Here is a 13533-nt window from a genome sequence, read left to right as displayed (position 1 = left end):
AATTGTGACTGCGCTAATCAAATCCTTCGCGGCTAGTGCCGGGGTTTGGCAGTTGCAGCAAGGAAGGGAACTTGCCTCCCCCTGTTCCCGTGCGCTGCTGCTGTTTTCATGCACGTTTCAATGCATTTTCTCTTCGGTCCTTTCCGTGCATTGCTACCCCCCCCCCCCGGAGCCACTTCAGACCAAGTAGGGAGAGAGGTTTGATGTGCAGCTGCCCGGTACCTGGTAACGCAGCAGACAGATGCGGATTTATGGAACAGTTTAGGAAACATTAAAGATTGTTCTCTTTGCCTGTGTACGTTTGCCCAGTCTGCCTGTTTGGACAGGCACGGGAGGAAGATTTACAAATATCGCCTGGCTTTGAGCATGGTCATCTTGCAGTCGCCCCCTTCTTACCTGGTTGAGGGCCGGTTGCTTTTCCCCAGGAGCAGGTACAACTTTAGCTGAGCTGGAAAGGTTTGTCCTGCCGGGGAGGAGGTGGGGGGTTTGTACCTGCGGCTGCCTGACCAGTGCGACGCTCGCTGCCCACCACGAAGACGACAAGACTGTTTCCTCCCCCTCCTCGGCAGCTTGTAATTAAAGCACCGCTCGGCAGCGGGGCCGGAGCCTTCCCAAGCCTGCGCGGGACTCGCTGGCAGGGGTGGAGCTGCCCCAAAGCTGAGCTTCCCCTTTTGCCAACCTCGGCTCCAGGCACGCGGAGCCCTTGTAACTCGCCGGGCAGCGCTTACCACCATGTTTAACTGCTGGAAGTCGAAACCTGGTCATCCTTCGCTGGAGCGGGCAGCTCAGTGCCTGCTCCCTCGCTGGGGAAAGGATGTCTCCTCCTCTTGCTCCCCGTGGTGGGGTCAGTGCTACCTGGCTCTGTCCTCATCAGCTGCGCAGCAGTAACGCCATCGGGAACACCCTGCACCTCCTAACCAGTAGCTATTAGAGATGTCAATAGTGTGTTACGTTCTCTAGGAAGACGGTGTAAGATGTGTATATTGTAAGCCTGCTTCGAGGTAGGATGTTTTTAATATGGCCAGTACTAAAAACAAAAAGATTAAAAAAAAAAAAAAAAAAAAAAAAAGAGATGGGTCCATGACTTAGTTATTGAACCCGACTCTCTGCGATGCAGAGGGTGCTGTGAGATGGATTTGACGGACCCGGCAGGCTCCTGCCCCTGTGGGAGGCAGCCCCTCGGTCTGTCCGTAGTGGTGAGCACTCCGGCCTCCGTCCCTCCAGGGTTGTGGGAGCTTCACTACGCGCCCCCAAGGACTGTGTCGGGGCCTGCCCCGTCCCTGGAGGGGTTCAGGGCCAGGTTGGCCGGGGCTTGGAGCAACCTGGGCTGGTGGGAGGTGTCCCTGCCCAGGGCAGGGGGTGCCACTGGGGGGGCTTTAAAGGTCCCTTCCCACCCAGACCAGTCTGTGATTCCATGATTCGCCACCTTGGGGTGTCGCTGTACAGAGGTGGCAATAGCGGAAATAACTGGGATTTGAAAGAAGCAAAGCTGCGCAGGGGGCTGTGGAAGAAGGGGGACGGGCGGGCGGCCCTGGCTTGTCCCAGGCGGGCGCCTCCTCGCTGCCTCTTCCCTGGAAGCATCTGGTTTTACCACTGTTCTCTTCCCCTCCTGCCCTTGCCCCACGTGGCAGCTCTGGTGGCTTGTCCTGCTGGGGGAGGCCGGGCACCGACCTTGGCTACACCTGAGCAACTTCTGTTCTTACGGCTTTTCTGCAGTTTGATGCAATTTCTGGCTTTTGTAGATAGATGAATGTAATTAATTGTTGGACATGCCTGTTTCCAAAAGTATGAGACATCCTGTTGTACCACGTCACCTTTTGAGCAGAGCTGGGACTGTCTTGACTCCAGTGCTGTATTGATGAATGTATCCGATGCTCTCGTTCAGTGTTCACACTCCGCTTTTGGCCAGCTTTGTGATTTGTAAATAGGAAATCAATAAAGACATTCAGGTTGTCTTTACAAAAGTTTCTTCATGATTTGAAGAGAGCTGGTGGCTGCTGGCGCGTCGGGGGGGGACACGTGGGTCAAGCTGGTTCCTCTGTGGTGCGTGGGATGAGCCGGACTCCTCAAGAGTCCTTGGAGAAGGGCGAGTCAAACCTTCTGGGGACTGAGGTTGTCACAGAGCCTGTGTCTCTCTGGGGGCAGAGCTGGGGGGGGGGCCACGTGTGCGTTTTCCTGTCTGTGTCTGTGATGGGTTTAGCCTGTCATTTTATGACTGAATTTCTTCCACCTTGATGGAAGGGTTTTTTGACAAACACTCACTAAAAGCAGCCCTGGCCTTTGCAGGGGTCGGTCTGGCTCCCTGAAAGCTGGGAGGGCAAGTAAAGGGCTGTTCCCCTGCCCTGCCTGTGCAGGCAGGGCTGGCAGCGAGAGGCTGCAAGTGGTGGGTGATGGCGCAGGACCAGGGCTGGGCTCTGCCTCCCCTGGATCCGCTGCAGTGCCCAGGCAAAGCCCCTTCCAGCAGCTCCCAGGTGCATCACTCAGCACCGTGGTGGCGCTGGGGCTCTGCCCTCAGCCAGGGAACACCGGAGCTGCCTGGTGACGGTGATCCCCTGGGCCAGGCTGTGGGAGCTGCCAGCCCTCGGCCTCTGCTAGAGCACTTGCATGGGGGACACGGGAGTGTCAGGAGCACCAGGGACCTCACCCTTGTCCCTCTGCTTTCGCCCTCCGCATACGCATTGGCGCTGTGCTCGAGGAGGGATGAGGGATTGTGTCCGTCCGGTCCTTCCTGCTCCTCAGCCACGAGGCCAAGGGCTCCCAGACCCGCAGCGGGGCTGTGGGCCTTCAGGCTGGAGCCCCATTCGGAGCCGGCTGGTGTGGGGGTGCTGGGTCGTGGCTGGGAATCGGCCTCCTGAGCCACCGACTTCCCAACCCATCGGCTTCTTACAGGAACATCCACCAGGAGCCCTGGGGAGAATCGGGCTGGGCAGGGTGATGCCCGCAGCCGTCGGCTTCCCTGCTGCGGTCCCGGCCTCCCCCGGCCGCTCCTCACAGCAGAGGGGAAGGAGGGCTGGGTTCTTCGCTCCAGGCCGTTTGGCAGCAGCACAGGCCAGGTGCCAGGGCCAGGCACCGAGGGGCCAAGGCAGCTCCCGCCCGGGGCCGGGGAACCTGCTGCTGGTCCAGCCCCAGCTGGAAAGGGGGTGCCAGCAGTGTCCCCACCCTCAGGGCTCTACAATCAAGCGTGGAAGAATGCATAGGGTTTTAAAGATTTTTTTTTTTTATTTTTTACTTGTTTTATTAGAAAAAAAAAAAAAAAAAAGCCCCTAAATTCTATGGCTTCCAGGAAGCATCAGAGACATTTAAATGCCGTTTCTGTACACTTTGTTTTAAAGCAGTAACTAAACTCGCCGTGGAACAAACGCCCTCCCGTACAATCTCAGTATTTGGACTCCTCGCTGGAAGGACAGGAATTCCAGGGGCCCTGCTGCCTCCTTGGTGCCCCCCCGGCCCCGCAGGCTGCGGACAGAGCTGGGCAAAGGCAGCCCGTCCATGTCCCATCCCCCCCCGCCCCCCACCGCGGCTCCTCTTCGGCCTCCGCTCGGGCCTCTCGGAGCCGATGCTCAGAACAGGTGCCGCTTCCAGTGGAAATTTAAGGCGATTTTTTTTTTTTTTTTAAACATTTTTTTGTTTTGTTTGCCTCGTTGGGGAAACAGGGTCAAACGTTGCACATCACACAACCCCCCCCCCCCCCCCAGCGGCTGGGGGACACGGGGGGGGGGGCTGCTCTGCCCCCCCCCCCCCCCCCCCAACCCCGCTGCAGCCCAGGAGAAGCCAAAGCCGGGGTCGATCCCGAATTTCGGAGGAGGAGGGGCTGTGGCACAGAGCCCTCCCCAGGTCCCCACGGGTGCCAAGGCAGGGCATGGTGACATCCCCCCACCAACCCCCCCGGTTCAGGGCCTCCAGCCTCGCCCCACCAGAGACGGTCAGTTTGGACAAATGTTTCAAAGCAGCCACAGATGGTTCCGTTCCCACCCCACCCCCCCACCCCCCCCACCCCCCCTCCCCCAAAGCCTCAGCCCCTCTCTTGGGGCAGAACAACAGGGTTTTGGTAAAGATAAGTGTGCCCCCCCCACCCCCAAATATGCCATGACCAATACACACAACAGCACAGGGGTTCAGTCGTGGGGAAGCTGCAGTGCCCTGGGGGGTTGAGAAATGGGGGCAGTGGGGGGGGGGTGTCTGTGTTGGGGGGGGGGGTCTGTGTCTGTGTGTCCGTGTGTTTGTGTCTAAGTTGCAAAAACTCCAGTCGTCCCTGTCCCTCCCGCCCCGTTCCCCCCCCGCCTCCCGCATCAGGCCAGGCGCTGGCACAGCTGGGAGGACGCCACGCCAGCGGCGCCCGCAGCGCCGGACCACCCTGACACCCTTCGCCGCGCTCATCGCACGCCTCCGCCACCCACAATGCCACCCACCCCGGCCACCGCCCCCCCGCCATGCCCGCGGCCACCCCGGGGGGGGCTCGGACACGCGGCAAATGGTCTGTAAAACCAAAGAGCCGACAGAAACGCTGCCCCTGCAAACACCTAAAGATGCGGCGGAAACACACGCAGCCCTCGGGCATCCCAGCGCCAGCGACGAGCCTGCTCTGCTTTCCCACCCTGCTCTGCCCCCGACGCGCGCGGGTCTCAGCCAGACCATCCTCAAGCCAGGACACCGCGTCCCCCAGCCCCTGGGAGTCACTGACCCGTTCCCGGCAGGACCAAATACGGCCTGTATTGCTAGCAAAAGTGCATCGGAAAAATGAACTGTAAACGCATCTCCTCCCTGGCTCCCCCCGCGCACGCCCCAGCACCGCTCACCGTACCGGAGGCTGCACCGCTCCGTCACCGAAGGCATTAACGAAGGGGAAGGGGGGGGCCCAACGGGGGACGTGGAGCAGGGGAGCCTAAAGGAAGAGCAGAATTCAGTAACACTGAAGATGACGGTCAAAGACTGACAACTCAGCACTCTGCACTGAGACTCACTTTAAATTAACTTAAGAGACAAAGAAGCAACAGGAAAAAAAAAAAAAAAAAAATCCTCCTTAGCCCACTGCTCTCGAAATTGTCTTCTGCTTCTTCTGACAGCGACGGTTCAGAGTCTGTAGAGTTGATCCCCATTTTCAAACTAGTTATAGACTCAAAAGCAAGTGACGCTGTGGATTTGTTTCCTTTTTTTTCTTTTTTTTTTTTTTTTTTTCTTTTTTCTCTTTTTGACAGACGCAGGAACTTCAGCGAAGTTGGGCTTGGTTCGAGTAAACGGCCACGCGCCAGGCGGGTGGCGGAGGAAAGGACAAGCAGTTTGGGGAGGCCCCGCTCCCCGCCTGCGCGTGGGGCGCTGGAGGAGGCCGTCCGGCTCGGCCCCCCCCGTCCCCGGCCGAACCGAGGGGCCGCCGCCGCCAGCTCCGCAGGTCAAGATCCAGCCGCGGCCGGAGGGAGAGGAGCCATCGCACTCGCTGCTCCACCCGGCCCGGAAGCTCACTTGCGACGCTTGGTGGTTTTCCTCTTCCTTCTCTTGAAGAAACAGCAGCACCTGGGGACGGAGGGGACGCCGTCAGCGCCCGCTGGATGCGGACGGGGTCAGCACCCCCATGGTGAGGGCAGAGCTGGGGGGGACACACGGAAACCCCTCGGCATCTTGGTGAGCCCCATGCGGGCAGAGCCGTTGCAGGAATGTCCCCAGCACACGGCAGGGGCTGGACAGCAAGCACCACGATGGCCACAGTGAGTGACACTGACCAGGACAAGGGACACTGGCCACGGCACACAGCGCCGGCCACGGCAAACACCAGGCAACAGAGCTGGGGTCAGGCAGGGGCTCCTGGCGAGGGAATAGCCCCGGATTTGTGCGTGGCCACCTGCGCTGGCTCTGGGCAGGACGCGTGAGCCCTGGGACCGGGCAGGGGGAGGTGAGAAGGGGCTGGGGGTGGTGGTGGCCCTGGGGGGGTCCCAGGGAGAGCAGTCATTGCTCTAGAGCCCAGCTGCTCCTCCCCAGAGGGGACGGGACAAGGCATCCCACGGCAGCTGCCGAAACCCTCATCTGTCCTGACCCGGTGCAAGGGACAGCGGGGCCGTGTCCTTACTTTGTATCGTCTGTCACCTCCACCTCGGTGGGGGCTGTGATGGGGGCGTTTGAATGTCCTGCCGTTGGGTCGTCTGTGTTCAGCTCTCCGTTGGTGGAGCTCATCACCTGGGGAGAGGCGAGCGTCAGCGCGGGGCAGCCCACGGGGCACGGGCCGGTCCTTGGCCTCGTCCCCCACCCACAGCAGCTGCATCCCGGAGAGGTGCAGACCCAGGAGGCGGCACAGACCCCCCCCCGTGCCGAAAGCACCGAGGTCCCCACGCAGGGCAGCAGGACAGGGCCCTCGCCCAGACACAAGTGCTCGGCCTCGGCGCTGAGCTCTCCCGAGCAGCCCCATCGCACAGAGGGGTTTGATCCCCTCGGTGTCTCTGGGAGGATTCCGGCTCCCAGGAACCCCTGCACACCCCACCGGGAGAGGGGCTTAGTGGCAGCCAGCTCCAACGTGCCCAGGAGACACAAGCCCGCAAAGCTGTTAGCTCCGAGGAGACCCTGCCATGGCCGAGTGACAGCTCCTGCTCCCCGTCCCCAAACCCCAACACCGCTGGGCCCTGCGGGACTCAGCCCAGCGCCCACCCTGCGGGCTCCCACCGGCATCGAGGTGCCCCTGGGCTCCTGCCCGCTCGTCCGGGCAGCGGGACCATTCGCGGTGCCAAGGATCCAAGTCACCAAAGCAAGGACGGGGTTGGCACAGGCAATGGGGACTTGCCTGAACCCCTCTCCTGCGCCCACTGCCCCCAGGCACAGCCAGGAGCTCCCTGGGGATGCGCAGGCCAAAGGATCGCCAAGCTGCTCGTCCCTGGCAAGGAGGCTCGGCCTTACCCAGACTCGTGGTGGAGCTGCCATCCGACAGCCACAGTGCCCAGCCGGCAGAGCTACGTCAAGCTACAGCCCCCCGAAACAAGCCCAGAGACCCCTGTGCGTCACCAACACCCCCCTGCAGTACTGGGCGCAGGCAGAGGACGGGGGGGGTTTGCAGAGCAAGAGCAGGGAGCAGCCGCCGTGGCAGGGAGGGGACACGGGACAGGAGGAGCTGGGCAGAGCGTGAGGATGGTCTGCCCCAGCCCTGTGATGGCAGCTGGGCCCAAGCCCAGGACCGAGCACTGGCAGAGCTTCACCGTGGAGCAGCAGGAACGAGCAGCAGCGGCGGGGACGGAAGCGGAGTCGGAGGAAGCAGCACAGGTCCAGCCGGGGGCAGCCCACCATGGATGCCCTGCCATCCGCGTGGGCTGGACCCCACCAGCCCAAGGGGGCCAAGCGGCAGAGGGCAGAGGGCTGCGAGGGCAGCGAGCACGCGGCCGACAGCACGAGCGCAGGACTGAGCGGGGAGATGAGGGCGAGGAGTGCTCAGGGAAAGGGCTCGAAGCCGTCGCTCCAGTCAAACAAGGAGGCAGAGGGAAGTCCCCACGTGGGATAAGGCCGCGGTGTCCGGCTCTGCTGGGATGAGCGGCACTGGGGGGCAGAGCTCGGTGTCCAGATGGTTGCTCGTGCTGCTGCGTGGCACACAGCCAGCGCTTCATCCATCTCTAATCGCCCTCTGAGTCCCACTGGCAGCGCCAAGGGAGCCCGGCAGCCCCTGGGAAGCGGCGCCAGCCTCGTCTGCGAGCCCCGAGCGTCACGCACCACGGGGACAGGGCAGCACAGTCCACGTGCTGCAGCCTCGGCAAGACCTTGGGCATGCGCGGCCCCGATGCTGCCCTGTGGCGGGGGAGTGGGGCTCATCCCCTGGCATGGCTGGCAGACAAACGTTGGCTTGTGCCCGGCTGTACAGGCAGGTCGCGTGGCGCAGGTTGGCTCTGCTCCCTCCCGCCCCTGCCCTCGGCGCATGGTTGCATGTACCTGGACGGACCCCCCGAGCCTGCCGGCTGCCAGGTGAGCTCCCAAAGGCTCCTCGGCAGGCTGCCCACTGGCCTGAGGATCCCATAACTCCGTCCCCTCGGGCGGCTGCTCGCGACAGGCAGGAGGAACGGAATGAAAAGAAACAAAAGAAAAGAATAGAGGAAGAATGGGGAAGAGAAGGGAGAGGTGGAGGGAAGGGGCAGGGAGAAGAGTGGCAAAGGGAGTCGAGAAAATAAGACATGCAAAAGCAAAAACATGACCGGAGCAGCTCGAGTTTGTGATTGCAGAGGGCACTCGCGCAGCACCATCCTGGCAGCTCCCCAAGAGCCATCCCTGCGGTGACACCGTGGGTCTGCATCCTCCCTGCCACAGACACACACACACGCCCCAGCAATGGAGCTGGGCTCTCCCCCCGCACCGGGCACGTCCTCTCCGGGCGGCTGAGGACACACCGCCCTGCAGAGCACAGCCAGCCCCGCGCAGGGCCGGCGGCTGCGTTTCAGAGTGTGCTGGGACAGCAGTGCCGCTCGCTGCGCGGGGAGATGCAGTCGGGCCGAGGAGATGCCGCCGGCCGCTCTCCTGCGAACGCAATGTTCTGAGGCTGACGCAGATCTTTGCGGGGCGATTGAGTAAGCGAGCTGTGCTGCTCCTCAAGGGTACCAGGCTCCTTGGCTCTCCAACAGCGGAGGAGCACCTGGCTGCCAAACCCTCGCCGCGGTGGGTGTGGCACAGCCCCTCCTCATCCCCGGGTTGGAAACTGCTCCCACGCTGTGGGCGTTTTTTGTGCTTTTCCCACTGCCCTCGAGAAGGGATGTCAAACATTTCTTGGAGGATGGAGGCCGAAAGCAGATTAAGATCTTCCCAGGAATGAACCAGAGACGCTTTGAAGATGTCACCCTCTCCCTAAGGAAGTGCTGCCCAGCGAGAGCCAGGGCTGTCCCAGGCTCCTCCTGCTCAGCCCACAGCAGCAAGGGGCTGGGCCGACACGTGGGTGAGGGAAGAGAGGGTGCTGCACCCTCAGCTCCAGCCCCTTTGCAGGTGCCCTGCTCCCTGTGGAGGTTCAAGGCAAGAGGATGAGGGTCTGTATGGGGACCGCTGGGGAAACGCGTGAGGTTTGCTCTTGATGGCAGCAGTCCCAAAGCCGTGTTTCCTGCACCAGGGTAGGACAGATCACCTCACCGGAGAACTGCCGGGCAGCTCAGCTTCTTTCCCACAGAGACCCAGGCAGGGAGCTGCCTGCACAGCTCTGTCCGTCTCCCTTCCCTGCCCTGGGCTGCTCCCAGCTCAGCCCCATGTGCCCTACTGGTTCCCACGGCAAAGCCAGCCCCTCTCTCCAGCACGGGGCCACACACTGCCCAAGCTGCCCCACAAATCCACCCCTGCGGCCCAGGCAACTCCCTCCCATGTCCCGTGTCCCCACCTTATTGATGAAAGTGGCACCGCGAACAGAGCAGCAACTTACTCCCTCGAGGATGCAGCACCCAAGACATTGTCCTTAGCACACGGTGGCTCAGCCCGTACCATGCCCACACCCACTGGCCAGTGCTAAACCCTGCAGCTTGCCAGCTGAAGCCCAGGCCTGGCTCTTCCCTGCCGTGCCACAGCCTCCCACGGCTGCTTCCTCCCGCTTCTGCCAGGCCACCTGGCTCCAGGGATGCCGCCCTGGTCCCCCTGCTAGCACGGGCTCAGACCTGCAGGGAGGACGCCCTCCCACAGACAGCACTGGGGAAAAAAGGATGCTCCAGTCCCTGCCACCATCCAGAGGCCCCACTGGGCTCCATGGGTCCGTGGAGCAGAAGCCCGAGCTGTGCGCGACCGTGATGCCGTGCCCCGGCTGGGGCAGTGCCACCGCTCACCTGGTGTTTGGTGTGTGGCTGTGCTTTGTCTCCTCTGTTCGGGGGCTGCACCTGCACCTCACTGTGCATCGTGCCGATGGGCGTGGGCTGGGAACACAAGGACAACATCAGCCACGGCACAGCATCCCTCCTGCCACCCCACACTCCCTGATCCAACATCTGGCCAAATACGCAAAACACCCCAGAATCAGGGCCTGATCCCAGCCCTTTCCCCCACCCAGCAGCTTCGTGCGTGGTGTTTGTCTGCAGCGAGCACCCGGAGGGTACCAATGGCAGAAAGCGAGGTGGCAACTCGACTGCTGGGTTCCCCTTAGCTCCAGCAGCTTCAAATTTCTGTGTCACAGCTTTAACTCATTGGCACAACAGCCCCAGCTTGGAACTGGCTCTCAGTGTCTGGTGAGGACTGGTGGAGCTGATCTCTTGGGCATGGATGTGCGTGGCAGGGATGACTGCCGACCTGCGTCCTCCCTGGCTGCTGCCGCAGACCACGCTGACTCCCCCACCATGCTGCCCACTGCTCCCTGGGCACCGTCTGCCACTTCGCCTGTCCCCGCTCCCTCGCCACTCACCAAGGGTTTTCCTGCCCAGTCGTATTCATAGTCGAACACGTAACCGTTCCTCTCGAACAAGTCTGTGAAGAGCTTCCGCAGGTAGTCGTAGTCTGGCTTCTCAAAAAAATCCAGCCGCCGCACATAGCGCAAGTATGTGGCCATCTCCTCTGTGGGGACACAGGGGGCTCAGTTGGGGCAGGGGGACAAGGTGCCAGGCCAGCAGGCTCTGGGGCCAGGCGCGGGCCAGGGACAGGCCATGCAGAGTGCCCTCACCTGGGAAGTTCTCACAGAGCACCTCCACTGGAGTGGCTCTTTTGGTGTCGCCGATCTTCTGATACCGCTCCTTTAGCGTGTCAGCCTGGCAGAGACAAGCAGCAGGTCAGCATGAGGGCCAGGCATGTCCCTGGGAGGGGGAAGGCACTGGGTGCCACCAGACTATGAACGGTTTCTTGGTCCCCCTTTTCCAGGTACAAGGGAGAGCTCATTGCCAGGGAATCCCCTTACCCAGGGCAGGTCTGGAGGACAAATGCCAGGGAGTACAGTTCCAGGACACCCACCACGAGAGCAGCTGGGATACCCGCAAAGTGGGAGGGACACAGAGAGGGGGACACTTACAGCCGCTCAGCACAACGAGGGCCTGGCACAGAACTCAGAGCAACAGCCCCTGTATCTGGTGGGCTGCCAACCCTCCAACACCCCGGAGGCCAAAACTTTCCCCTACCCAAACCCTGATGCTGCCCATGCCAGGGCAGAGCCAGACTCACGGGGCAGCTGTGCCCAGGGACAGTGGGAGCTGGCGGTTACCTTGAGGCCTTGCCAAGGGAGGCTCCCGCGGAGGAAGTACATAAACATGTGCCCTAATGCTTCCAGGTCGTCCCTGCGGCTTTGTTCTGCGTGGAAAAAAAAAGATATGGGCATGTTTCCACTACAGCCACCTTCTCTGTCCCTGCCAGACCCTGCAGCACCCCAAGTCCCCTGGACAACATCACGGGCTGAAGAGCAGTAGAGGCAGTCTGTCTCCAGTCCCACCTCTGGCACGGGGGAGCTTGCACTCTGCAGTCCCCTTCCCTTTCCCTTTCAGTCAAGAGGCAGGGCACAGTGTGCACACACCTTTCCCGAGGTGGGTGTTGATGCTCATGTAGCGTGCTGTCCCTGTCAGGCTCTTGTGCTCTCGGTAGGGGATGTGTTTTTTGGTCTCGGGGTCAATATACTCTTTGGCCAGGCCAAAATCAATGATGTGGATGGTGTGCTGCCGCTTGCTGCCCGGCCGCCCCACCAGGAAGTTCTCTGGCTTGACGTCTCTGTAGATCAGGCTTTTGGTGTGGACGTACTCCATCCGTGTGATCTGGGGGCAGAAGGAGACATCAGCACCATGGCAGAGATGCACCATGCATCCTGCATGCATCCCTGCACCCTCCTGCCCTGGGCCCAGCTCTGCTCTGATTGTCTTGTCCCCAGCCAGCAACCCTGCTCCTCTCAGCCCGTACCTGGGTTGAAAGGACGGGGACCCGTCACCCTGGGTTGAAAGGATGGGGACAACAAGTCCTCCAGCCCTGGAAGACACCCTCGGTCTGGCCGCATCTCGTCACAGTAAGAGATGCTTGGTTGTGCTCAGAGAGGGGCTGTGTGAGGGTGAGGGAGAGTCCTCCTACATCAGGGAGAGGGAGACGTATGGAGGGAGGCGGACGGACTGGGATTTGCCAGCAGCATCCCCTGCAGACTGCCGGGCACATCCCTTCTTCCCCTCTCCTTCCCTGCGGATCCCCACAACAGCCAGATCACCGTGCCAGGGTGAGCCACGCAGAGCTGCAGGCAAAGCCGAGGTGCTGCGCTCACCAGCTGGATCGCGATCATCAGGACGGTCTTGAGCGTGAAGGTCCGATCACACAGATCAAAGAGATCTTCTAGGCTGGGTCCCAGCAGCTCCAACACCATGGCGTTGTACTTCCCGCAGGGGCCAAAGTAGTAAACCTGAGGAATTCCTTCTGCAAGAAACGGAGCAGGGGCTGTCAGGGCTTCCCACAGGGCTGAGCAGCACTCAGCCATGCTGCCATGGCCATGCCATTGCTGGAGCCAGGATGGGGGGCTGCAGATGGGGGGATGTCTCTGCACTGCCCTCCCTCCGCGCCGCAGCCAGCCTGGCTCTGCTGTTGGCAGGAGGGAGAACGAGGGAGCTCCATCTGCATCCCTGACTGCTGTGGGGGCAGTGGGGGGAAAGAACTAAATAAAAAGGGATTAAAGATTAGACGTGGCTCCGTGTTAAAATCAGCTTCTCCCAGCCAAGCAGATGGGCAGGAGTCCCTCGTGCCGGGAAGCAAATTTGCGGCGTCACATTTATAGGAAGCCTCCCTTTCCCAGCCCTGTTGCCTGGGCGGGCAGCTCCCCGCGGCAGCTCAGCCCAGCCCCATACCTGCATTGCCGAGCTGTTTGTAGAACCGATACTCCAGGTGCAGCTGGGGGGCCCGGGATTTTATGGGTTCCTTGGAGGAGAGAAGGAGAACGGTTAAGGCTGTTGTAGAGAGCAGGATGTTAAGGAGGTCTGGGTGTCAGACACCTCCTTCACATGCTGGCAGCAGCTGGACTGAGAGCAGTTGGAGTTGACAAAAACCAGTATAAAATGGAGATGAAGCCTCAGGGGACAATGAGAGAAAACCAGCCCATAAGGGAGCCAGATCCACCCCCTCCAGAGAGATCGGGGCACTGAGGTAGACATTAATGGGAGCAGGTATCAGTGGGGACCACTCTCGCCTGGAGGTCTCTCTGCCTCCGGCACTGTCTGAGCTCAGCACAGGCCGCAGCGAGGTCCTGGAGAAGCAAAGACCCAGCTCTTCTCTCCCCAGGCCCAGATCACCCCACCTGCAGTGACGTGTGTTTCTTTGCCTGCCCTCAATTCCTAGCAGCGAGCACAGCCCCCCACGCAGCCACCCATCCATTACCTACCGCAACCCACTCTAACAGAAGGGCAAACAATCTCCTTCCCAGGTGGCCTGAACAATCACCACCCTGAGCACGGAGGGACTCACCAATTTGATAGCTACGTATTCATTCGTGTAGAGGTTCTTTCCTGCAGGGAGAGACACGAAAAAGGCAATTGAAAGCAAGTGAGCCTTTGCATTAACCCCACGTCGCACCCGCCACAGTCCCCTGAGGGCTCCTGGGCTGCAGAACATCCCAAACAGGTTCGGTGGCTCCCACAACACATAAACAGTCCTCGAGGCATGAGCAGGAGCAGG

At 61.2% G+C, this 13533-nt stretch overlaps 1 protein-coding gene across 3 annotated transcripts in view; it reads right to left on the bottom strand.

Moving 5' to 3' along the window:
* Window positions 1-4916: 4916 nt before the first annotated feature.
* The window catches only part of CSNK1G2 (casein kinase 1 gamma 2), a 46453-nt gene continuing 37836 nt past the window's right edge, over window positions 4917-13533 (bottom strand). For 2 of the 3 annotated variants that reach the window (XM_054181836.1, XM_054181837.1), the window contains exons 3-13: window positions 13324-13364; window positions 12711-12780; window positions 12137-12285; window positions 11411-11645; window positions 11105-11190; window positions 10574-10658; window positions 10319-10467; window positions 9750-9836; window positions 7894-7998; window positions 6059-6165; window positions 4917-5508 (exon numbers count right to left, since the gene is read on the bottom strand). In XM_054181836.1, coding sequence (XP_054037811.1) covers window positions 5454-5508; window positions 6059-6165; window positions 7894-7998; window positions 9750-9836; window positions 10319-10467; window positions 10574-10658; window positions 11105-11190; window positions 11411-11645; window positions 12137-12285; window positions 12711-12780; window positions 13324-13364 — 1169 coding nt within the window. In that variant the 3' untranslated portion in view covers window positions 4917-5453. The remainder of the gene's footprint in view (window positions 5509-6058; window positions 6166-7893; window positions 7999-9749; window positions 9837-10318; window positions 10468-10573; window positions 10659-11104; window positions 11191-11410; window positions 11646-12136; window positions 12286-12710; window positions 12781-13323; window positions 13365-13533) is intronic. The other variant, XM_054181838.1, reaches the window with a different exon arrangement.

The sequence above is a fragment of the Rissa tridactyla genome, chromosome 22, assembly GCF_028500815.1.
Source record: "Rissa tridactyla isolate bRisTri1 chromosome 22, bRisTri1.patW.cur.20221130, whole genome shotgun sequence".
NCBI classification, from domain to species: domain Eukaryota; kingdom Metazoa; phylum Chordata; class Aves; order Charadriiformes; family Laridae; genus Rissa; species Rissa tridactyla.
This window is presented reverse-complemented; position numbering and strand designations above follow the sequence as displayed.